General features: G+C 35.5%; 2 protein-coding genes across 2 annotated transcripts; both read right to left on the bottom strand.

Annotated features, from left to right (window-relative positions):
- Positions 1-2,952: 2,952 nt before the first annotated feature.
- Positions 2,953-4,849, bottom strand: LOC146956200 (F-box protein CPR1-like). The gene is made up of 2 exons (XM_085727477.1): positions 4,336-4,849; positions 2,953-3,443 (listed from the first exon to the last, which is right to left on the bottom strand). The coding sequence occupies exons 1-2, from the start codon at positions 4,812-4,814 to the stop codon at positions 3,404-3,406; spliced, it is 519 nt and encodes a 172-aa protein (XP_085583603.1). The 5' UTR covers positions 4,815-4,849; the 3' UTR covers positions 2,953-3,403.
- Positions 4,850-8,668: 3,819 nt separating this feature from the next.
- Positions 8,669-10,991, bottom strand: LOC146956199 (F-box protein CPR1-like). Its single transcript, XM_085727473.1, has 2 exons — positions 9,655-10,991; positions 8,669-9,053 (listed from the first exon to the last, which is right to left on the bottom strand). The coding sequence occupies exons 1-2, from the start codon at positions 10,761-10,763 to the stop codon at positions 9,014-9,016; spliced, it is 1,149 nt and encodes a 382-aa protein (XP_085583599.1). The 5' UTR covers positions 10,764-10,991; the 3' UTR covers positions 8,669-9,013.
- Positions 10,992-24,746: the final 13,755 nt, after the last annotated feature.

Below are 24,746 nucleotides of genomic sequence, written 5' to 3'. Positions count from 1 at the left end.
AAGTGAAGGTCCTACTGATAATCCATCTTCTAGTTCCTCCGGTAATTCTTCTCACTCATCCAATGATTTACCTGATTTGTCTTTTCCTGATATTAATCTTCCAATTGCTTTGAGAAAAAATATTCCAGACCTCAATATCCCTATTGCTGAAAGAAAACGTGCCCGTACATGCACTAAACACCCCATGTCTAATTACTTGTCATATGACAAGTTATCACACACTCACAAAGCATATGTGTCTAGGATTTCTAATTTGTTTGTGCCCAGAACTATTCAGGAAGCATTAGGTGATCCGAATTGGAAATTAGCAGTGAAAGAAGAGATGAATGCTTTGAACAAAAATAACACTTGGTGTATCACTGATCTACCTTATGACAAAAAGGCAGTAGGATGTAAGTGGGTCTTTACAGTGAAGTGCAAGGCTGATGGAAGTGTGGAAAGATACAAAGCAAGATTAGTAGCAAAAGGATTCACTCAAACTCATGGTATAGATTATCAGGAGACTTTTGCCCCGGTTGCTAAGATCAATTCCATCAGAATTCTTCTCTCTCTTGCAGTAAATTTCAACTGGACCCTACATCAATATGATGTTAAAAACGCCTTCTTAAATGGAGAATTACATGAAGAAGTATATATGACCTTGCCTCCGGGATTTGAAGATAAGCTTGGAAGAGGTAAAGTTTGCAGATTGAAGAAATCCTTGTATGGATTAAAACAATCGCCAAGGGCCTGGTTTGAGAGATTTGGAAGTGTTGTCAAGAGACATGGCTTCACTCAAAGTCAAGCAGATCACACTATGTTCTTCAAACACTCACGTGAAGGTAAGATTGCCATCTTAATAGTGTATGTTGATGACATTATTATGACAGGAGATGATATTGGAGAGATTAGTGATCTAAAGAGAAGACTTGAGGCTGAGTTCGACATCAAGGATCTTGGAAAATTAAAATACTTTCTTGGTATGGAGTTTGCAAGATCGAAAGAAGGAATTTTCCTCAACCAGCGGAAGTATATACTTGATTTACTCACAGAAACAGGGATGACAGGGTGTAAGGCAGCAAAAACACCAATGGATCCTAATGTGAAACTAAAATCAGCTGCTGAAGATGAAATAATAGATAGAGAACGCTATCAACGGTTAGCTGGTAGGCTAATTTATCTGTCACATACAAGGCCTGATATAGCATTTGCTGTGAGCGTAATAAGCCAATTTATGCATGCACCAGGGCCAGCCCACTTTGAAGCTGTTTTCAGAATATTGAGATATTTAAAGGGAACTCCAGGAAAAGGGTTAATGTTCAGAAACAGAGGGCATATACAGGTTGAAGCCTATACAGATGCTGACTGGGCAGGTAATATAAATGATCGGAAGTCTACATCTGGTTACTGTACCTTTGTAGGTGGAAACTTAGTTACATGGAGGAGCAAAAAACAAAATGTTGTAGCCAGGAGCAGTGCAGAGGCTGAATTTCGATCGGTGGCTCATGGTTTTTGTGAAGTACTATGGATCAAAAAATTCATGCAAGAATTGAAGATTGCAGGCCCAACTCCAATGAAAGTTTATTGCGATAATAAGGCAGCTATTTCTATTGCTCATAACCCTGTTCTACATGATAGAACGAAACATGTTGAAGTGGACAAGCATTTTATTAAAGAAAAAATTGACAGTGGTGAGATTTGTATGTCCTATATACCTACCAAAAGCCAAGTAGCAGATGTCCTCACAAAGAGCCTACCCAAGAGACAGTTCGATGACATGGTGTGCAAGCTTGCTATGAATGACATATTCATGCCAGCTTGAGGGGGAGTGTTGAATATTATCACAGAATCAATCAGATTCTGTCTTGTTTGACTTATTGTAAATACTAATTAATTGTAATTAGCTGTATTAGAATTAGCATTTAAAGGGAGAATAAGTAGCATTTATAGATAGAATAATTTCTCCTATTTTCTGGCAAGACTAGCACACTGCCTATTCTATAAATACCTCCTATGTACTGTTTTACAGATATATGAATATAGAGCATATTTCTATAGTTGGGTTTTGCGTGAGGGTTTTTGCAGGGAGAGAAGGGTTTCACATTTTAGCAAGAGAGTTTCAACATGCGAGTCGGGCTTCGAAGTGAGAGTAGTCGGTTCAGCGAGAGACAACAAATCTGGGTTTGAGAATAAGACAATTTTTCCACCTATTTCTGAGCTTCCAAGGGATAAAGACCCTTGAAGCAAAAACTAAAGCTCTATAAGTGAATCACTTTCGAGTCAAAAGTTGAACTAGCCTTTAGAGAAGACAATATCTATTGCTGCCATGACACCATGAAAATAAGCATGTAAAGATTAATTATTCAAAGGAAGGAAGCAAAACAACCTGTAAAAGTAGCATGGCTATCTCGAAAAATACCAACCTATCGTGCCTAGGGAGCCAACCATCAAAATTTCACTTTGCCTCAAAGGCAGAAGGGAGGATACTAGTTGACTTTTCTTTTAACGGCGGATACTAGTTGACTTGCTTGATACAAGAACAAGAGCGAGGGTGACCTGCCACCCTGAAATGATTGAGAATAGAGAATTTTTTGATAGGAGACATTAAGCCTTTGGAATAAATCCCGATCAAGGAGATGGTTGAGTGAATCATTGAAATAGTTTGATAAACAAAATCAATTTATTCTGAAAACTGAAAGGTTTCTTGCACATCCAAGTGATGTAGATAACTCAGTAATGACAGTCAGAGCCACATCCTTAATTATCAAAGGGCATGGAGAAAGCTCAAATTATCAAAAGCATGATTTGAAACCACGACAAATCCAATACCACGATTTGATGACAGTTAGAAAGTCAATGATGAAACAAAAGCAAATAGATTTTCAGGGTTGATGAGAATGAAGATGGGTCACACAATCAGTAATCAAGTAGGTTACTCGCGAATAGTTTTTTCTCAAGCAAAAATACAACTCGTTTGATGTTGCCAAATGTAAAAGTTGCATTGCAGTTGAATAGTTGATGGTGAAACCATATTAACATGCATGAATATATACAAAGTCACGTAGGTAACAAAAGTTTTCAACACTTTTTATAACCAAAACAACATAAAGCCATTTTCAACACTTTCTTACACCTACACAGACATATAGGCCATTTTTATTTTTTTGCATTGCTTATAGTAGGTGCCGCAGGATCCTATCAATTACAGACAAAGTGATACACCAAATGAAAAGAAAAGGAAAAGAAAGAAGTCATGTAGATTTGGCATCTGACCAAGTGATCTCGCATCATTCAAGAAGATACATAAAACTAGGTGATACTCCATTCCTGATCAATATAACGCTTCCCGCAAACCAACATGACTAAATCCATCACTAGAAACAACTTGCTTCAGCTACGCATCAAAGGTTCTTCCTTCACTCCCTTACAATTTCAATTTAAATCCTCGGGACAAGAAGTCATCCCTGTAAGAAAAATACATGCATCTCATAGAAGTAAGCTCAATAATATCACAAAAGAATAGTGATAATTTTTTTTTGAAAGGACTTATACATAGATTTTGAGTAATTTCATTGCAGGCAAATTTCTACACAACAATGTTCTTATCCTTAAATACATAGATACCACAACAGGGTGGAATAGTCTCAACATCTGGAAATAAGTTTGACAAAATAATTATTTCATAGTGAGGATTTCACAAAAGGAAAAAAGATCAACTCATACCAATATTATTTATATTACTTTTAAATTAAAGGATCCTGCAAATCCTTTTGTCTAACTTGATATTTTTTCCTCAAGAAAGGAGGGTGGAGTTTAGCTAGTCACAAGTATAAACCGACACATAACATACATTGTTGCTGTCCTTAGAAATTCAGCATACACACATTGTTGAATACATATACATAAACCAAGGTAGAGAGTTCAAAGTAATTAGAGAATCCTTGTCTTGTAATAAGAATTCAATTTGACCTTTAACATAGAGTTTGACTACATAATACATTTATCATATGATGGGTCCATTGAACTAATATTAACTTATACTCCCTCCGTTTCAAAATGAGTGTCGCTTTAGCCAAAAAAAATTGTTTCAAAATGAATGTCACTTTCAGTTTCCAATGCAATAATAACTTTTTCTTTTCAATTGTACCCTCCAATTAATACTTTGCACACTACTTCCAAAGTACTACTTTTAAAACTAACCAATAGTTAATAAGGATAATTTGGTAAAATAACCATTCTCTTTCTTTTAATCATTGCATTTCTTAATATGTGTGTAAACACCTAAAACGACACTCATTTTGAAACGGAGGGAGTACATAGCAAAAACTCAAAACTCAGATAATCAATAAGAAGTACCTTCTCTTGCTTGTCCGATTCTCCTTCCAAGGAAAGGAAGGTGGAACAAGACTTCCAACACAGATCATGGCGTCATTCAAACTAGGAATTTCTTCAACATAACTAACACGTTCACTCTTACGATCATACCAAAACAACTTCTCACAATCGACTTCCAACAGAACCATACTTCCATCGCTCGAATAACCTACAAGCCTCAAAGATTTCAAAGGTAAAGTGAAACACGATTCTGCCAAAGTAAAAAGTTTACACCAACTATCTCTACATTCATATTCTTTCATCTCCCAAACATCAATTTTAGTAGTATGATAATTCACAATCATACAAAGACACCCTCCCAGAACCTCAACATCAATTTCAAAACTCTCACTATTAACTTCTTCACCTATTTCAGGAAAAGGAACCTCAGCGAAAATCTCAAGTGTTAGGTTAAATGCAACAATTACACGAGGTTGCAACGGATCAAGTTTCTGAGTCATTATCCAGTGAAGAGAATGATTGGACTTGTGTTGGTAGAGAAATCGTTGAATTGGTAGAGAAGTTGTTGGAGCCGGATCAGGGAGAATGATTTTCCTTAACTCCTTAATCGTTGAATTGGTAGAGATTGGACTTGTGTTGAAGGATTAAGGAGTGATTGAGGGAATTTTTTAGGTGAAGTTTGATGAAGTTGTGGGAATCGATTAAGGATTGAAGTGATTTTGAAGTTGATCGGAATCGGAGGAGGGATTGTGCCGGTAACGTAGAGAGGATTCCGGTGAGTATCTCCGGCGGAAGATCCGCCATTGGAGCTTATAAGGAAGGTTCTAGCTAGGGTTTAGAGTTTTTGTACTGTACTTGCCACCCAAATGCAACCCATCTTTCATTCTTTTCCCGCCTTTTTTTAGGGAAATTCTCCCACCGTTTTATGGTTTTACAAACCTTTCTTTCTTTATTGATCTTAGACATACAAAATGCAAAACAACTCACAAAAGTAGCAATGATTTGATCCACCAGAACTCATACGGCGAAGCAGATGTTGTTAGATTCAGAACGAGGATAGGTAGGAGATAAGGGATAATTTGATACACACTTGCTTGAAGAAGACGGGCTATGGATTGAACTTTCTAGTTCTCGTGAAAATTAAAACACTAATGTCTATGTTTAGATTGATGGAATAGAATGGAGTTGAATGAAATCAAGTGATATTAAGCAAGATTATGGGCCCGTTTGTTTTATAAAAAAATATATTTTGACCCTAAAATGAAAACTACTAGGATTAGCTTTTTTCAAAATCTATTTTTTTCAACAACAAAAAGAAAACGCATGTGTATGTTAGAACTCATTTTTTTTAAATGGAGTTTTATGGATAGTAAGCAAACACAAATAACTTCAGATTTTTTTAAAAATCTCTAAAAAAAATCTTTATATTCTTTTGACACAAAATCTATTTTTTTTAAGCTGAAACAAACGCACACTATATTGTTTGGATTTAAAAATAAATTAATTAATAGAGTCGGTATAAAAGATGATGAAATCCATTTCATTCCATCCTCTTCTCTTAATTTCCATTCCTTCTAATTTAGGAGATATGCAATGAAATGAGACATCTTAATGAAATAACTAGTCTTTTACCCTTTTTTTGTTTTTTTTTTAATTTCATCACTTTGAATTGTTTCTTCTCCTTCTCTTCTCCCGTTTCTCCTTACATGCGTGCCTATTCTTCCGGATTTATTTTGCTACTTTTTCTTCGCGCGTATATGGTTGTATTGATAGATAATTCATGTGGGTTTCTTTAGAGTAATTATAAACTTTGTGCGCATGCGTGTTTCCTATTTCTGCTTTGTGCATGGCTTATGTTTGATTTTCTGGTGACGTATAAGGTGGGAAGGCTTCTTAATTTTCCCATGATGGGAAAAGCTGAAATCCACCATTAACATATTGGAAAAATATTTGATGGCCAGGATTGAGGAATGGCTACCTTCTGTGCCAATCACTTTCTTTATTTATGGTTATTTATAAATTTGTCCCTGGAACTTTGACAACTTTTATTTGTGTCAAAAATTTCTATAATAAAATGCCCAGAATATACTTTTTTTAAAGAAAGTTTAATAAATAGTGCTAATATTGTACCCAACAAAAAGTGTGTTACTAAATAATTAACTAACCAAAAATAATTTTAGTAGATTAATAATTCATAAAGAAATTTATATAATAAATGATATGGATCTAAAAAAAAATTAATACGAAAATTGCTAGTTATAAATTGAGCTTTTCCAAAAAAAAAAATTGCTAGTTATAAATTGATTTGCAAATATTATTTTTATAACTTCTCTTCATTGGTCATAATTATATTTGAGACGTGTTAAACGTTAAATGTAGTAACCTTCTGGGTTAAGATTTAAATATTAGTTCACCGTATTAAGAGAATCTAGTTCATTTCTCAAGATGTTTTCCGTGGGTGTATTTCTTTGTACATTTTAATTATGTTAAATATGATTTATACATTTATAAAACTATTTAGTTAACTCCAAAAAAAATTATTTAGTTCACTCTTATTTAGAGATGGAATTGACTCAAAAAATGTGGAAAAAAAACACAAACGTGAAGTGAAAATTTGAGTACTGGATAATTGATTTGCCATGTCGTTAAAATGATTTAGTACACATGATTGATTTGCGGTGTCGTTAACAAGATTCGGTGCTGGAATAAAGGAAAAAAAAAATTGATGAAAAAGATGAAAAGTAGATGGATGCTATTTTTTTGGTTGTGTTAAAAAGATTTATAAAAAAAAAAGTGTTTGAGTTAAAAAGATAGCAAATGTAATAAAGAGAATAATTGGGAACATTTACAATCATTCTCAGTTTTATAGGTTGAAAATTCCATAAAGTATAAAACTGGAACAACAGGCTGTAACCGGTAAGCTTTGCTTTTCCCACCATGGGAAAATAATTACCCATTCCCACCATAAACGTCACCTGATTTTCTATGGTTATTACTAAAAAAAAAATCACTTTGATTGTTCACGTGCAATTAGAATATTTGTGGGATGTTTGGAACAAAAAAAAAAATGTGGGTTGTGTTATATTATATGTCATAGCTCAACCAGTAAAAATACCAAAATTGTTAGGTTGAAAGTCGTGATCTAGGTTAGGCTCTCTCCACTTTTATGTGTGAATTTTCAATCACTATTGTCATTTGATTTATCTACCAAATAAATAAAAATTGTGACCAGTATATCTCGGGTTAAAACTTAAAACCATTGAGAGAGAGCTGAACCTTTTGACCACAAATAAAAGTTCAGTAAAAAAACTCAACCTGATTCTATTTTAATTCTATCAGAAAGTAAAAGAATAAATAATTTGCTGCAGTATAACACTTGAACAAAGCATTTCATTTACAAGTTTTCTGCAATTCAAAAATTTGCTAGCTTCCTTTGTAAAAAAATAAATAAATTTGTTAGCCTCTTACATTTTCTTCCACTCAATTGATTTTCCTTCCTAACTACAGTCAATTGTGGAATATCAACTACAGTCTACAGTGAATCAAAAAGCCTCCCACTGCTGGGTGCTTTAAAACTACCTCTTGAGGACACCAACACTGCATTAGACTTCATTCTTTGGTTTCTGGCTTTCTGCTGCGTTGTTCAGCATGAATGAGCCATCAACTAATTTGGGAACAGTCATCCACAAAAAGCTTTTCTTGCTATTTCCTAGTTTCATGCCAATTCAAAATGATGTCTCATACAATGACTATGCTGCACAAATTCACATAAAGAACCAAATTGATTCCTGAATAAGACGCTCAGCATTTTCTTTCCACAAATTAAATTTTCATAACAAATGGACATTTTCCATATCTCTAGAAAGTAGAAACACTTCGATAAGAAGATAAATAAAATAGAAACGCATCATAATTTTCCCATCCTATTGCCTCAATGGTCGTATTCAAAATTCTAACTTAACATCCTATTACAAACAACTTCAAAATCGGTTGCATTATCCATGAAATGCAAGTGAATCTCTGCCACATATCACATGATGGTTGCTTCCTTTGCATTTTACGGACAATTAGAATAGCTGGTGAGGGCATGATATATTAGGTTGGAATGTATTATGTACCAAATTATCAAAAGCATGATTGAAACCCAACAAATCCGATACCACAATTTGATGGCAAAGTTAAGCTATCCATGACAGTTACAGAGTCAATGATGAAGCAAAACCAAATAGATTTTCATGGTTGAAGAGATTGAAGATGGGCCACGCAATTAACATTCAAGTAGATTACTTGCCGATTTTTTCACAACCAAACAAAACCACATTAACATGCAAGCATATATACAAAATCACAAAGATAATAAAAAGTTTCAACACTTTTGATCACCATAACAAACATATAAACCATTTTCAACACTTTTACACCTAAACAGATATATATGCAATTTTTCTTTGAATTACTTATAGCAGGATCCTAACAATTACAGACCAAGTGATACACCAAATGGAAAGAAAAGGAAAAGAAAGAAGTGATGTAGATTTGGCATCTGACCAAATGATCTCACACCATTCAAGAAGAGATATAAAACCAGGTGATGCTCCATTCCTGATCAATTTAACGCTTCCCGCGAATCAACATGACTAAATCCATCACTAGAAACAACTTGCTTCAGTTACGCATCAAAGGTTCTTCCTTCCCTCCCTTACAATTTCAGTTTAAATCCTCGCGACAAGAAGTTATCCCTATAAGAAAAATACATGCATCTCATAGAAGTAAGCTCAACAATATCACAAAAGAATAGTGATCAAAAAATAAATATTTTGAAAGGACTTATACATAGATTTTGAGTAAATTCATTGCAGGCAAATTTCTACACAACAATGTTCTTATCCTTAAATACATAGATATAACGACAGGGTCGAACAGTCTCAACATTTCGAAATAAGTTTGACATCGTAGTGAGGATCTCAACTAATGACGGAAAAAAATACCAACTCATACAATTATTGTTTATTTAGCCTACTTTTAAAGTAAAGGAATCCTGCAAATTCCTTTTGTCTAACTTAATATTTTTTCCTCAAGAGAGAAGGGTTGAGTTTAGCTATTCACAATGTCAACTCATAAACCAACACATAGCATACACACATTGTCAAATACACATACATAAACAAAGGTAGAGACTTCAAAATAATTAGAGAATCCTTGTCCTATGATAAGAATTCAGAATTCAATTTGACCTTTTAACATGGAGTTTAACTAGATATTTCATATATCATATGATGGGTCCATTGAATTGATATTAACTTATACAAAGAAAAAACTCAGGTAATCAACAAGAAGTACCTTCTCTTGCTTGTTTGATTCTCCTTCCTGGGGAAGGAAGGTTGTACAAGACTTCCAACACAAATGATGGCATGATCCACCCTAGGAATTCCTTCAACATAACTAACACATTCACTCTTGAGATCATACCAAAACAGCTTCTCACGATCTACTTGCAACAGAACCATACTTCTATCGCTTGAATAACCTAAAATCCTCAAAGCTCTCAAAGGTAAACTGAAACACGATTCCGCCACAGTAAAAAGTTTACACCAGCTATCTCTACATCCATATTCTTTCATCACCCAGACATCAATTTTAGCAGTTTGATAATTCACAATCATACAAAGACACCCTTCCAGAACCGAAACACCAATTTGAAAACTCTCACTATTAATTTCTTCACCTATTTCAGGAAAAGGAACCTCGTTGAAAATCTCGAGTGTTAGGTTAAACGCGACGATTGCACGGGGTTGCAACAGATCAAGTTTCCGAGTCATTACCCAGTGAAGAGAATTCTCAACAAAATCCCCCATTGTTCTTCGAGCATAGGAAAGAGTGTAAGGCATAGTAGGAAGTTCTTTCCACGAGTTTGTTTTGAAGCTGAAGAGTCTAACATGTGATTCAAAAGTAGACTGCTGTACCCCAACGAAGCAAGAGATTCTGATAAGTTTGTAATCGTTGTTCAATGGATCAAAACCGAAGCCGTGAATGCAAAAGCCGACCTGAATGTTGTGAGATTCATAGTGTTGAGGAGTAGGAATAGGGGGATAAGGGATAATTCGATGTTTACGGAGGTTAGGGTTCCAGAAAGCGATTCCAGCATTGGAGGAAATGCAGAGAAGGCCGTTACATGAACCAAGAAGAGACATGCGGTTGATGGGACCTGTGAAAGGAAGACGGAGTTTAACGCCGGTGGTTAGGTTAGAGAAATCATCGATTTGGTAGAAATCAAAGTTGTGTCGAAGGATTAAGGAACAATTGAGGGAATTTTGGAGGTGAAGTTTGATGAAGCTGTGGGAATCGATTAGGGATTGAATTGATTTTGAGGTTGAACGAAATCGGAGAAGGGATTGTATTGGTAACATAGAGAGGATTCCGGTGAGTATCTCAGGCGGAAGATCCGCCATTGGAAGGAAGGAAGGAACTGGAAGGTTCTAGCTAGGGTTTAGGGTTTTTCATTTCTTCCTCTCTTTGTGCGACCAAAATGCAACACAGTTTTCATTTTTTTCAGAATATTTTTGTTGTTAGAAATGATATTTGAAAATCAACTCTTTTTTTTGGAAAATTTTCCTACCTTTTTATGGTTTTGCCACCTTTTTTCTTTATTTCTTGATGATTACATGATCTTAGAAGCACGAAACCCATGGTAGTCTCTGGTGTCTATTTTATTTGTCTATCTCTCTTCAGATTACATACTTTATTTATTTTGTCAAATAGAGAAGATCTTTTTCACAAAATATTATGATCATCTTTGAAATAGCGGAGATTTAAACTAGCCACGATGTTTACTTATCAATTTTAGCATTTTTGTCTGTTGAGTTAAAATTTATAGACTATTTCCTTATTTTATTTTTGTAGTTTACAACAATAATAACCAAGTCTTGTCCCACTAAGTGTGGTCGGCTACGTAGATCAAATTACGTCATAGTTGTTCTATAATAAACCATATTTAGATTCAACTCATTGACCTCTAAATCATTTCTAATGGTTTCTCTAATAGTTTTCCTACGTCTCCCTCTACCTCTTTTAACTTGACTCTCCTCCATTTGATCTACCCTTCTTACGACGACATCTACGGGTCTTCTCTCTACATGTCCAAACAATTTAAGCCTATTTTATACCAACTTTTCTACTATAGGAGCTACCCCCCCCCCCCCCCCCCCCGTTTCTAATCATATCTCGTATATTCTTACCACTCATCCAACGCAACATCCTCATCCCCGCTACACTTACTTGATTCTCATGTTGGCTCTCAACCGCCCAACACTCCGTACCATACAACATCGCTGGTATGACTGTTGTTCGATAGAACTTTCCTTTCAACTTAAGTGGTACTTTCTTATCGCACAAAACGCCAGAGGCTCTCCTCCGTTTCATCCACCCAGCTTGAATACGATGAGTTACATTTGCTTCTATTTCTCCGTCATTTTGTACTGCAGACTTAAGATATTTTAACCGTGTGACTTGTATGATATGATCTCCAACTTTCACCTCAAAGGTATACTTACCTCTCCTTTTGCTGAAGTTACATTCAATATACTCTGTCTTACTTCTACTCAGACGGAAACCATACGCTTCTAATGTTTTCCTCGGAGTCTCTAGCCTCCTGTTCAATTTCTCCCTCGACTCACCAAGCAAGACTACGTCATCTACAAAAAGCATACATCTCAATGCTAACTCTTGGATGTGTTCCGTCAGTATATCCAAAACTAAAGGAAAATTATAAGATTGGGGTTGACCCTTGGTGCAATCCTATGGTTATGAGAAAATCTTCAGTAGCCCCATCTTGCGTCCTCATACATGTCCTTAATAGCTCTAATATAGGCAATCATAATCCCTTTCTTCTCTAGGATTTTCCGCAAAATCTCTCTAGGCACTCTATCATACGCCTTCTCCAAATCAATGAAAACTAAGTGTAAGTATTTTTTATCTGTTCGATATCGCTCCATCAAACATCGAAGTAAGTAGATCGCTTACATAGTCGACCTCCCAGGCATAAAACCAAATTGGTTATCCGTAGCTCGAGTCTCTTTTCTCAGTATTCGTTCAATCACCCTTTTCCATAACTTCATGGTATGACTTATTAGCTTAATTCTCATATCATTCACGCAATTATGTATATCCCCCTTGTTCTTATAGATTGGAATTAGAGTGCTTCTTCTCCACTCATACAACATTTTCCTCATCCTCACAATCTCGACGCTTTTCTTACTTCATGTTCTAGAATCCGACGATAATAGTTATAGTTTCGGTCCTCTTCTCTGATGTCTAACCTGTTAGACTCTGGTAAGATATAATATCCTTCATTAAATAAGTTGTGGAAATACTTGTTCCATCTATTCTTAATATCTTTTGTTTTTTGTAGTTTAATTATAAAATATTTTTTTAGGGGAATTAAAATATTTTTATCGCTACAACTTATTTTATATGCATTTTTTATTGTTTCTTTGCTTTTATTCACTTTGATGGTAAATCAAAATAAATTTATCAAAAGACAAATGCTTTCTTTTGTTTTTTTAGATAAAAAAAATAGAAGTGCAAATTTTTTTTTATTTATCAAAGAGAGGAAAAAGGAAGAAAAAAAAAACATTAGAGACCCTAACTAGGGTTAAACAAACTCAACGTCCTTGACACTTGCTAAGAGTGTATATATCATGTTAGGGAGGCATTATGGAACACAACAAACTCATTTTCACTCAAAACAATCTTCATAGTTAGAAATAGGCATGGCAACAAAACCCGTGTCCATGGGTACCCGCCCAAACCAACCTCGATTTGACGGGTTTTCCCCAATTTGACTGGGTTTGGATATGAATTTGGGTTTCCCCGATTTTAAAATACGGGTATGGGACGGGTAACGGAGATATATATGTACCCACCCCGAACCCATACCCAAACCCTACCCGAATGTAGAAATGTCATTGTTTTGCTTTTGTTGAGGGGGTTGATAATGATATGCCATGTTATTTGGTTTGATAATTGTCATGATATAAGAACTTTCGTTGATAGTTAAAGGAGCAATTGAATTATTCGTTAAGGAAATGTTAAAATGAGCGCAAATTGTTGGATAATGCATCACAACATTATCATTGAAGCTTAAAAAAACTCTTTTTTATTAAAAAAAAATTGATTCAGTGCAGGGACGGGGATGGGGCGGGAATACCCAAACTCATTGGGGACGGGGATGAGATTCAATTTCTCATCCCCGTTGGGTATGGGTAGGGTAACGGGTAAGTATATGAGAGTAGGGGATGGGGATGAGGAAGGCAAAACCCGTCCCCACCCCCGCCCCATTGCCATGCCTAGTTAGAAAGTTAGTTGTAGTGTTACCCTCACAGGAGGTGTGTTGCAAATTAACCACACAATATCTTAGAAAAAAGTTGTTTGATAGCCCGTATCAAATTTCCGTAACTGTGAAATACATTTAAACCCCGTATGAATGAGATAAACCACATTACTTGAGTTTGAGAGACACAATACATGATTATACATGGAATACCAACACAACTTCAAACCATGATACAAAGTCAATATCTTAGCATGCATATTGCTAGGGCTACGAATGTTGTCGAGAAACCTGTGCAAAATATATCATGTATGATTACAAAGAATACCTCCACAACACTTAAATTAGATTCAAGGAAAGACATTGTCGTCTATGTTAAGAGTCATTGAGTCAGAGTTAGGTTGAAGCCACTTAGCAAATTCTTTCTTTTGTCGATAAATGAAAAAATATTGAAGAGTCAAATATATTTGCAATTACGACTTTAAATAGACCGGCCCGACATGCTATTAAAAAGATAGATTAGTATTTTATTTACATACACAATGCCATACTTTTTTTTTTTTGAAGAAAATGCCATACTTATAAGCCTATTTAGCTAAAAAGATAAATCCACATGATATCATAGATATAGAAATTTTATTTTGTATTATTTTACCTCCACTGACCCTTTAGATTAAAATTCATACAAGGTACTACTTTTTTACTCTTTTTACAATAGTACAATGACATGCATCCTTTTATTATTAAAGAGTAAACCTTGAATTTGGTTCGAAAATTATCACATTCTATTTCATTTGGTCTTTGAGCGATACAAATATAATAAAAAGTCATAAACTATTCTCAATTATCTTATAGGTCCATGAACTACCATTCTTTGTCCTATTTTGTAAGCAAATGAGGGACTGACTTGAAAGATTGAGAATAGTTTAGTGATTGTTTATTATAATTCAATAGTTCAAGGACTAAATATGAGAGATTGTTAACTCGTGACCGGACTGAAGATGTACTCTTCCTTAAGTTCAAACACCAAATTGCCAATCTTTGGGTACTTCATGTAAAAACAATGAATCGTCTTCTGTTTTGAATGGGTGTTTGATGGTTTATTTCATAGTCACAAAATTCGTTAACTCTACTAGGAACCGCGTACCAATTCGTACGAACCGGTTCTCCATTCGTTTGCGTATTGGTTCATGACAAATTCGCCTAAGAATTATCTAAAAAGAGAGTACCGGTGAACCATACATTCCCACACGAAATACATAAATATTTAGACTAATTTACTTCAATACTTAGGACTTTGAAATTGAAAGACAACTTTCGAAAAATCAAACAACTGGCCCACTATTTCAATGTACTGCAGTACACTTGGCAGTGTATAGATGTGTTGGAGACTGTATTTATAAGACGAAAAATGATATTTTGACAACCACTTTTTGACAACTTTTTGACAACTTTCTCTCTCATACTCACATGATGTTGTTATCCTCTCTCTACCTTTTTCTCTCTCCATTGTTTTTGACCAATAAAAAGTGAGAAAAACAAGGTTGTCAAGAAAGTTGTCATCAAATGGATGTCAAAATATCATTACTCTTATAAGACTTACTTAACTTTCAATGTTAGAAAACTTTCCGATGTGGGACATGTTATTTTTCTATGTTAGATAAATCTCTTTATGAAACATCACAAAGTCCATCTTCCTTAGGTGGATAAAAAAATGTACGACGAACCCATAACGTACCGACTATGTATACTCCCCACGTACCAAATTCTTTGAAAGTTACGAACCACGTACCCGAACCCGTACCACGTACCGAAGCGAATTGCGAACCGTGTGACTATGGTTTATTTATAAAGACTTTGTAGAAATCAAAGAAGGCTCATACATCCAAGACAAAGTGCAATTTATGTAATTAAAAGCCATTGAGATTGCTTCTTTCAACAATTGGACCAATTTTTGGTCAGAGACGTATTTAACCTTAGTTGTCTCAACTTTCAAATCATCACCTTTGATTCCTTGGAGTTTAAGAAATAGGTGGTTTAACTGCAAGCTGCTTCCTAGAACCATGAATTTGATTGTTTCTATTGCTTTCAATGAAAGGAACCAATAGCTAACTTTGCTTTGTCCATTCTCTTTGTCATTTATCAGAATGAATTGTCAAATTTCTTATCAGAAACTTTTTTTAGAAATAGACCAAGACTTCCGCGCTTAAGTTTATTTCATCTCGATGAAGTTTTAGTTTAGTCTCCCTCCTTTGTCTGTATTCTCTCTTTTATCTATATATTTTGGTGGTTGTAGCTACTTACACCCCTTTCTTTAAAAAAAAAAAAAAAAAGAAGCTTAGAAACTAAATTGGTTAGATACAAATAATTTAGGACATGAATTGACTATTTATTTTAGGGTAATGCTTCCAAGTGCCCCGGACACTGGTTAAGGAGCAATAAATTAGTGAGTCCCACTTGTTTTACCTCAATTAAAATGATAAATAAGTCAACTAATTAAAATAAGAAAATGTATATTCAATGCTCAGTCCCGCATATGATGCACACGCGCTGTTAACTCTACCCTTTACCGTTTGGTTCAGCTTTGAATATAATTGATTCTGAGAGAATTGATTCTGATAGAATTGATTCTGACAGAATTAATTTTGAGAGAATTGATTTATGTTTGGATACAATTATGTAGAATTGATTAAACAAAATGATTTATGTTTGGATGCAATTATGTAGAATTGCTTTTGAATGTATAATTACTAAAATAGACATAGCTAAAGGAGAATTGATAAAGAATGAGAATTGATAAAGGGCAATAAAGTAAAATAACATGTTGTAATAATAAAATATACAAACCTATACACGTTGTTCAAGGAGAATTGATTCTAGAAAAGCTAGAAGCTAGGATTTGTAGCTTCATGGAGAATTGTTTTTGGAGGATAAAAGCAATTCTGAAAAGCTGAACCAAACACGTTGTTTTTGGCTAGAATTGCTTTTGGCACTGTAGAGAATTGATTTTGGGCTAGAATTGCTTCTCAGAAGCCAAACCAAACAAGCTTCTCAATTTCTTAAAGTAATATCTCTGCCACCATTTTTCTGCAAGTTCCTCTTTTACACTTTTTCTACATGGCTTAAGGTACTGCTCTTATTTTATTTTTGTACGCTGTTTCTTTTCTTTTATTTTTGGACTATTTTAATTGGATATTTACTTCCGTGAATTAATTTGAAAGAAAAATATGATAGGAAAAAAATTCACGGAAAAAAAATTGAGTAAAATTCACAGGAAGAAATTTTTTTGTTAAGAAATGAAGGATAGAGGGATGTAATGGGACAATTCCTTAAATTGAAATCACAAGAAAAAGAAAGGAAATGATGTGTAAAGGAAAGAAAATTTGACAGAGCATTGAATACAACTTTTTATTATTTTAATTAACTGACTTATTTCTCAATTTAATTGAGGTAAAATAAGTATGACACATTATTTATTGTTCCTTAACCAGTGCCCTAGGAGCACCGGTTAATAACACCCTTTATTTTATTAAAAATTATACGCTCAAACACTATTTAAAATAACATCTAAAAGATATAAATTGGTGAGATTTTTTTTACCAATGCTTAAAAAACTAACTTTTTTTTTGACGTTGATGACAATATCATTAAAGAAAGTCTAGCAATAAATCAAATGCCAAGACTGCAGAAATACAAGGCGGAGTTTCTTCGATCCATATGCAATCTAAATTCTTAAGAGCATATTTAGCTAAATAATGAGCAGCTTGGTTGGCTTCATGCCTAACATGCAAAAAAATTAAAATACGAAAACTACCCTTAAAACTAATACAATCTCGAATAATAGAGGCAACATAGATTGGGAGATTGTTGATGATCATTCAACGCTAAAACCACCTTAGAAAAATCTGATTCTTCTATAAGATTTAGAAAAGACATGTCTTTCGCAAATTCCAAACCCTTCTGCATAGTTAACGCTTCTGCAACCTCTGAATCTGGTAATGAAAAGACTTGTCATGAACTAGCACCAACGACATCACCTTCGTTATCTCTCACCACAACACCAATGCCCCACTTATCACCCTCTATCAGACCTGCTGCATCAACATTAAGCTTATAGAAACCACTAAAAGGAGGTGTCTGATGAACATCAGATATTGGTAAAATTGGACCTCCACTTAGTCTCTCCACCAACACCGAACTAGCACTCTTAAAATTCACAATAGATCTTTGCACCTTTTGAACAGTGGAAGCAACATCAACATCAGTCCCCTCAAAACATTTTATTTCTAGCACATCATATCTCATATAACACAATGCCAAAACATGGACTATAATATCCTCATCGACATCAATAATATTTTCCTCCAACCACTTATGAAAAGGTACGTACCTCGAATCATGCGAATTTGTTTAAAAAACAAACTTTTTTTTGAGCAATTTAAAAAACAAACTTGTTACAACACACATTTTGTTTTTGACAAATTGTTACAACACACATGTTACAGTAACAAATACTACCTCCGTCCCTAATTATAAGACCCTTTTGAGAATTTTTTTTGTCCCTTTTTATAAGACCCCTTTGCTATTTCCAACTACATTAATTATTTCTTTACATACATGTCCCTATTTATTATACATCTTTTTCTTCAATCAACAATAAATAACATGTTGAAAACATAAACCAACCCTCTCTCTTAAAGGATAAAATTGTAAAAACAATAGTAATTACAAACATATTTGTACTTGCAAAAAAGTACGGTAAGGAATACTAGGATTCTAGGGTTTAGACTGATGATTAGATGCCTTGAGAATGCTCTCAAGAGTAGTATTTATAGTCTGTCATGGGCTTGGGTTTCGGTTGCTTGGTTCCCAAGCAACAGGGGTATTTATGTATTTTAGGCGGTTTCTAGAGGTTTCTAGAAGCCTAGAAGGGCGGTGCCTCAAGGCGAGCGCGCCAGAGTCTCAGGAGCCCTTCTGGAGGGCGCCTGAGCCTTTCTGGAGGTCTTAGAGCCTTTCTGGAGGGCTTCTAAGCCTTTAGGAATATTATGACGGTTCACAGCCCCCCAAGCACGAGTCTTGGGACAAGGCGAAGTGATGATAACATGGGACTGGACCTTCTAGAGGTCTTTTAAGTCTTTAGGAAGGTTTTGGTGGTTCACAGCCCCCCAAGCACGAGTCTAGGAACAAGACGAAGTGTTTGAATTTGCTTAATGTTTTGTTTTTAGTACGTATGTGCCTATGGGCGTCGTTTGTCTGAACTTGGAGAGTCGCCCTAGGGTGATTTTACGTTTTCTTCGGAGACCCCCAGGGAGTATATATTCGAATTGTTTTATAGGTCGACCTCTCAAAGCCCCCCAAGCACGAGTCTTGGGACAAGGCGAAGTGGTTCGTACGTCGTGACGAGTTGACTTCTTTATGGCGATTCCTCATTAAATTTGCATCAATTTTGTTTGCCGAATTCGTTTTAGAGATTTACATAAACAATTTTATTACTTTTGATGCTTCGGCGATTTTCAACGATTTTGAATTGTCGTGCTTATTTTCTTATATGCTCCGGTGACTGTGTCACCTCAGATTCTCAACATTTGGCGTTGATGTTCCGGCGACTTTTGTCGGCTCGGTTGACCTTCTTTGTTTGGCGATTTGGAGACCATTCTCTTGTTTTTCTAATGGAGTCGATTTGCCGATTTTCCACCCCGCCAGAGCCTTTGACGTTTAGGGCGCTTGTCGATTTGTAGATTTCGTTGATGTCGTAGTAGTAGCGCTTTTTTAATCGCACTTCCCACTCTGAGGGAAGGCGTGCTTCCCACTCTGAGGGAAGACTTTTTATTTTACACTTCCAACTCTGATGGAAGGCGCTTCCCACTCTGAGGGAAGACTTTTGCTTCCCGCTCTGGGGGAAGACTTTTCACTTCCAACTCTGATGGAAGGCGCCTCCTACTCTGAAGGAGGACTTTTGGCTTCCCGCTCTGGGGGAAGATTTTTCACTTCCAACTCTGATGGAAGGCGCCTCCTACTCTGAAGGAGGACTTTTGGCTTCCCGCTCTGGGGGAAGACTTTTCACTTCCAACTCTGATGGAAGGCGCCTCCTACTCTGAAGGAGGACTTTTGCTTCCCGCTCTGGGGGAAGACTTTTCACTTCCAACTCTGATGGAAGGCGCCTCCTACTCTGAAGGAGGACTTTTGGCTTCCCGCTCTGGGGGAAGACTTTTCACTTCCAACTCTGATGGAAGGCGCCTCCTACTCTGAAGGAGGACTTTTGCTTCCCGCTCTGGGGGAAGACTTTTCACTTCCAACTCTGATGGAAGGCGCCTCCTACTCTGAAGGAGGACTTTTGGCTTCCCGCTCTGGGGGAAGACTTTTCACTTCCAACTCTGATGGAAGGCGCCTCCTACTCTGAAGGAGGACTTTTGCTTCCCGCTCTGGGGGAAGACTTTTCTCTGAGAAGGCTTTAATCATGCTTCCCACTCTGAGGGAAGGCTTCACTCTGAGAAGGCTTTTATCCTTGTTAAAAACCTGCAAAACAAATCTCAAAGTTTGATAAAGGTTAGGATAACTTAGAGTTTCATATTCCTGTTCTTAATGGTGGGACGATTGCTTCCTTGCATTTTTAATCATGGCGCCTTGTTTGGTGAGTTCTTCTTGTTTTGTTTAACCTCGCCCTTGGCGGGCTTGTCTTCCTTCCAAACTTTATTCATCTGAAATATAACGTTATTTCCGAACTTCCAAAGTAAATAAATAAATAAAAGAGTTTTAATCATTTGCAATTATATTTAATGGGAACTAACTGTTCTTTGTCTTCTTTTATTTAGCTCTTATTTAGCTCGCCTACGCTTTGTACTCTTCTTCCTTTTCCTCTCCACTCTTCTAATTGAATACCTCGCCTATTAACTTATTATTCTCCCATTAAATCCGAACTAACTCGCTCACTCCATTATTTTCTATGTCTTTTCTTCAACAAAAAGTCTCTTCCTAAACCTTTTAGTAGAAATACCGAATTTAATACAACTAAGCTTCCTTTATCATATAGCAGAAGTAGAACCGTGCCTCCAAAATTAGTAACAGTGGGAACATGGTTAATTTGAAACTAATTGAATAAGTGCTATCTTGGCCTTAAATCACCGATGAAGATAGAGAAAGAGAGGAAGTACCTTGGCAAAGGTAGTGCTCAACGAAATTTAATGGAACAATAGTACCTAATACGAGATGGCTTCAAGGGAGCTGTTTTTGTAGAACTCGCCATGTTATCGCACCGCTGGAGCTAGTTCACCAACCAATTTTATTGCAATTTATAAACTGATGTTGATGTGGATGAGTGCTACTTCACCAAGCCAACCGTTCATCCAACCTGCCGCTTTCGTTGACGTCCTCGCCCGACCTTGTTATGTTGAATTCCTTTTACAAAGATGTTACACACATACTTGAACAAGTCATGTTAGCCAATTTCAAATCAATTGTCAAACTCTTTAACATCACAAATACGACTTATATACAAAAATTTATGATGATAACAGGCTATGCGTATTGGCGATTACATCATCGTTAATCTTAAATATAAAGTTAATTTCGAACTTCTAAAATAAAGGCGTCTCCATCATCCTATTTAATGAGAACTAATTACTCCTTGTCTTCTCTGAATAATTCGCCCAAATTTTCTACTCCCCTTCCGACATTTTTCATTCCACTGCTAATCTTCTTATTTGATTATTTTGTGCTCTTAAACCTTTTCTCTCTTTTATTATATTGGAAACTAAGTTTTCCCGCTACTTCCTTACTAGCTCGCCTATTTCGTTCTTTTATTTTATACTCCTTTTCTTCTTCCTATTAATCTGGAACTATCTCGCCCTATTTTTGTTCCACTATTTCTATGTCTTTATTTCCTCCTATGAAGTTGGAACTAAGTTTTCTACTCATCTTCATTCTTCTATGTGGGTCTAGTGCTACTAGTCTTTATCTGTATTTTTTACTAAACAGTTTAGTTTAGTTTGCAAAGTAAATGGTACATGGAAGGGGTTCCCAGGAAAGAGAGGTGGGTCACTCGGACCCATCAGAATAAATACAAAAACATGGTTGCTCAAACAATAGGTTATTGAAGAATAACAGCAAGTCAACATATTATGTGTATGCACCCTAAAAATAATCTCAAAATAAATGAAGCAGTCACCTCACAGAACTACATACATGCGGCATCAGCTTGTTGACAGGATAGATAATTAATTTCAAAATGTTTCGGATATACAATCATTCTACGTGTAAAGATCAGAAAGATAAACCTGTTTGTTAATTTTCTTCCAATGGCGTCGTTCTGTCAGCTCTACCCCTTTGTTTTTAGACGAGAAGGGGGGGTTCATACTGTCGGCAATTAACATCAGTGCACCAATTCTCCGTTTCCAATTTGTTCAATTCTTTATAGATTTTGTTTATCTGACACAAAACAATCATATGCCTTTTCGGCGAAGGGTTATAACAGCTGAACTACCACTACCATATGCTTTAGCGTCTTGATTTTACCCTTATTGTCTAATCAAGCCATAGCAATATGAATGGAATATAACTTAGTAAGAGGAATTTAATTAGTAGCATAATCGATAGACAAAGGAACTATATTCAATTAAACATTATCACGATGTTACGACATGTAGGCATAAAGTAACTCAACCTTCTTTAGGTAAAGAAACAAAAGTGTATGGACTACGCCTCCATGAGGAAGAAAGGGACATCTCAATACTATGTGTTATAACATCATTTATTCATTGACAGGTCGCCAAAAAACATCACACGTCAAACCTGATTTCAAATATGTATGGCCCGAACTTTGACGGCGGATAGATCACTTGATCGGTAAAATCTCGTGTCTTCAAAACGGCGTAATTGTTCCAGCTTTAATCTTGGTGAAGAGTGCCACTTTCGTTGAAATCCTCGTCCAACCTTGTTTTGTAGAATTTTCCTTATAAAGATATCACACACATAGTGTGAACAAATCATGTTAGCTGCGTTCATATTAATTGTAAAAACTCCTATAATATCGTATACATAGTTTGTATACGAAAATTTAGAGACACAGAGCGTATGATTTCTTTTCCGAAAAGTGGAAGATCACGCAAAATAGTATTGATTCTTGTCAAAATTAATTAGTCCTTTTCGGTATATGCTCGCTCTGATGATCGAACATAGACAACATATATTAAAAAACAAACAAAGTTTAAACTGGACAAAGCAATCATCCCCTAATTGAATATGCAACCTTTTAACACAATTATTTTCATAATAATAATGCTAGAATAACAGTATAGTAGTATATTATATGACAGAGAGAGATGTTTCAACGATTTTAATTCGTCTTCCATCAAAATATGAAAGTAGCAATCCTATAAATTTATTTAGGGTCCTTAAAGGCATGAAGATAACACAAGTAACAAAGCTTCGTGAAACAATGGAATAATGGGAGTACAAGGAATAAGCCTCGAACAAATAATTACTAGGAATAAGAAACATGAATTTATAGGAAAGAGAAAATGATACCATGAATAATAATTACTAGGATTAAAATTAATAAGAACCAAAAACGCTTACGTATGAGGTATATTAGATAGCCAATTGGAATCTAAAGCACGCATTGATTGGATTACCATTCATGAGAATCAAACGATCACGTAGCAGATTGAAAAATAAAAAATCGAAGAGAAAACCTGGCGAAACATTCATGCGGGAAACACGATGAAAAAATTGAAAGGAGGCGTGGTGAAACCACGGCGGCGGCGATCTGGTGATTTGGAAGGATTTTAGGGTTTCCAAATCGTGATTTTCCATTCAGAAACGTGGTCAAGGTTAGTTTTACCTTTCCCACAGACGGCGCCAGCTGTACTTGCAAAAAAGTACGGTAAGGAATACTAGGATTCTAGGGTTTAGACTGATGATTAGATGCCTTGAGAATGCTCTCAAGAGTAGTATTTATAGCCTGTCATGGGCTTGGGTTTCGGTTGCTTGGTTCCCAAGCAACAGGGGTATTTATGTATTTTAGGCGGTTTCTAGAGGTTTCTAGAAGCCTAGAAGGGCGGTGCCTCAAGGCGAGCGCGCCAGAGTCTCAGGAGCCCTTCTGGAGGGCGCCTGAGCCTTTCTGGAGGTCTTAGAGCCTTTCTGGAGGGCTTCTAAGCCTTTAGGAATATTATGACGGTTCAATATTTAATACAAATATCCACTATCTTAATTCCCGTTATTTTTTCAAAAGGGCCCTATAATTAGGGACGGAGGTAGTATAACAATAATGTTCTGTAACAAATACTCCCTCCGTCTCACAATAATAGTCGTTTAAGGTTTGTGCGCGGTAATTAAGGAAATGATTAATTGTGTTGATTTCAATGGTAAAATCAATATTATTTACTAATATACCCTTATTAATTGTAGTTAGTTGAGTAGTTAAGTTAGATGAAATTCAATAAATAAGGGTATGGTAGTGGAAAAAAGTAATAAATGATGCATTGATATTCTAAAGTGACTATTATTTTGAGACAAGGAAAAAATGCTAAAGTGACAATTATTTTGAGACGGAGGGAGTATAACAATAATGATCCTTTTCTTAAATAAAAAAAAAACAATAATAATCCTTTTAAAAAAAATATAACAACAATAATGTCATGAAACCGAGATAATCATTTGTTTAAAAATTTAAAAAACACCATCTTCAACGCACATTTTCTCTTTTGAACATAACAATGGACTCTTATTTTATTTTATTATGTTTTTTTACAAAGCTTATAAGCTAATTTTTTTTTCAAGTAGGTTAGTGACCGAAACTCGTACATTTTGTACGTGGAGAAGCAAGGTTAGTGAGTTAACACATATTTGTTCAATAAGCTTAGCTGTCTTTGAAACCCCATTGATAAAATATGTCTTGAAAGTTATGTTTTTAATAGGGCACTTGATTTTGGGAACAAATAAACTAGCGTGAGTTAACTCACGCATGTGTAAAATTAAATCACGTATGATTTACACATGCGTTAATTAACTAATGCAGGGGTATTTTCGTCAGTTCAGCTGGGCGCCAGCGAAAAGTGAAGGGGGAAGAGCAGAATTCTCTTTTCTGAAGCAACAACATGAGAAGCCC

Source organism: Medicago sativa, chromosome 1 (assembly GCF_051527215.1).
Source record: "Medicago sativa cultivar Bolivia chromosome 1, Bolivia_mono, whole genome shotgun sequence".
NCBI classification, from domain to species: domain Eukaryota; kingdom Viridiplantae; phylum Streptophyta; class Magnoliopsida; order Fabales; family Fabaceae; genus Medicago; species Medicago sativa.
The sequence above is the reverse complement of the archived record's forward strand: the minus strand, read 5'-3'. Positions and strand labels throughout refer to the sequence as shown.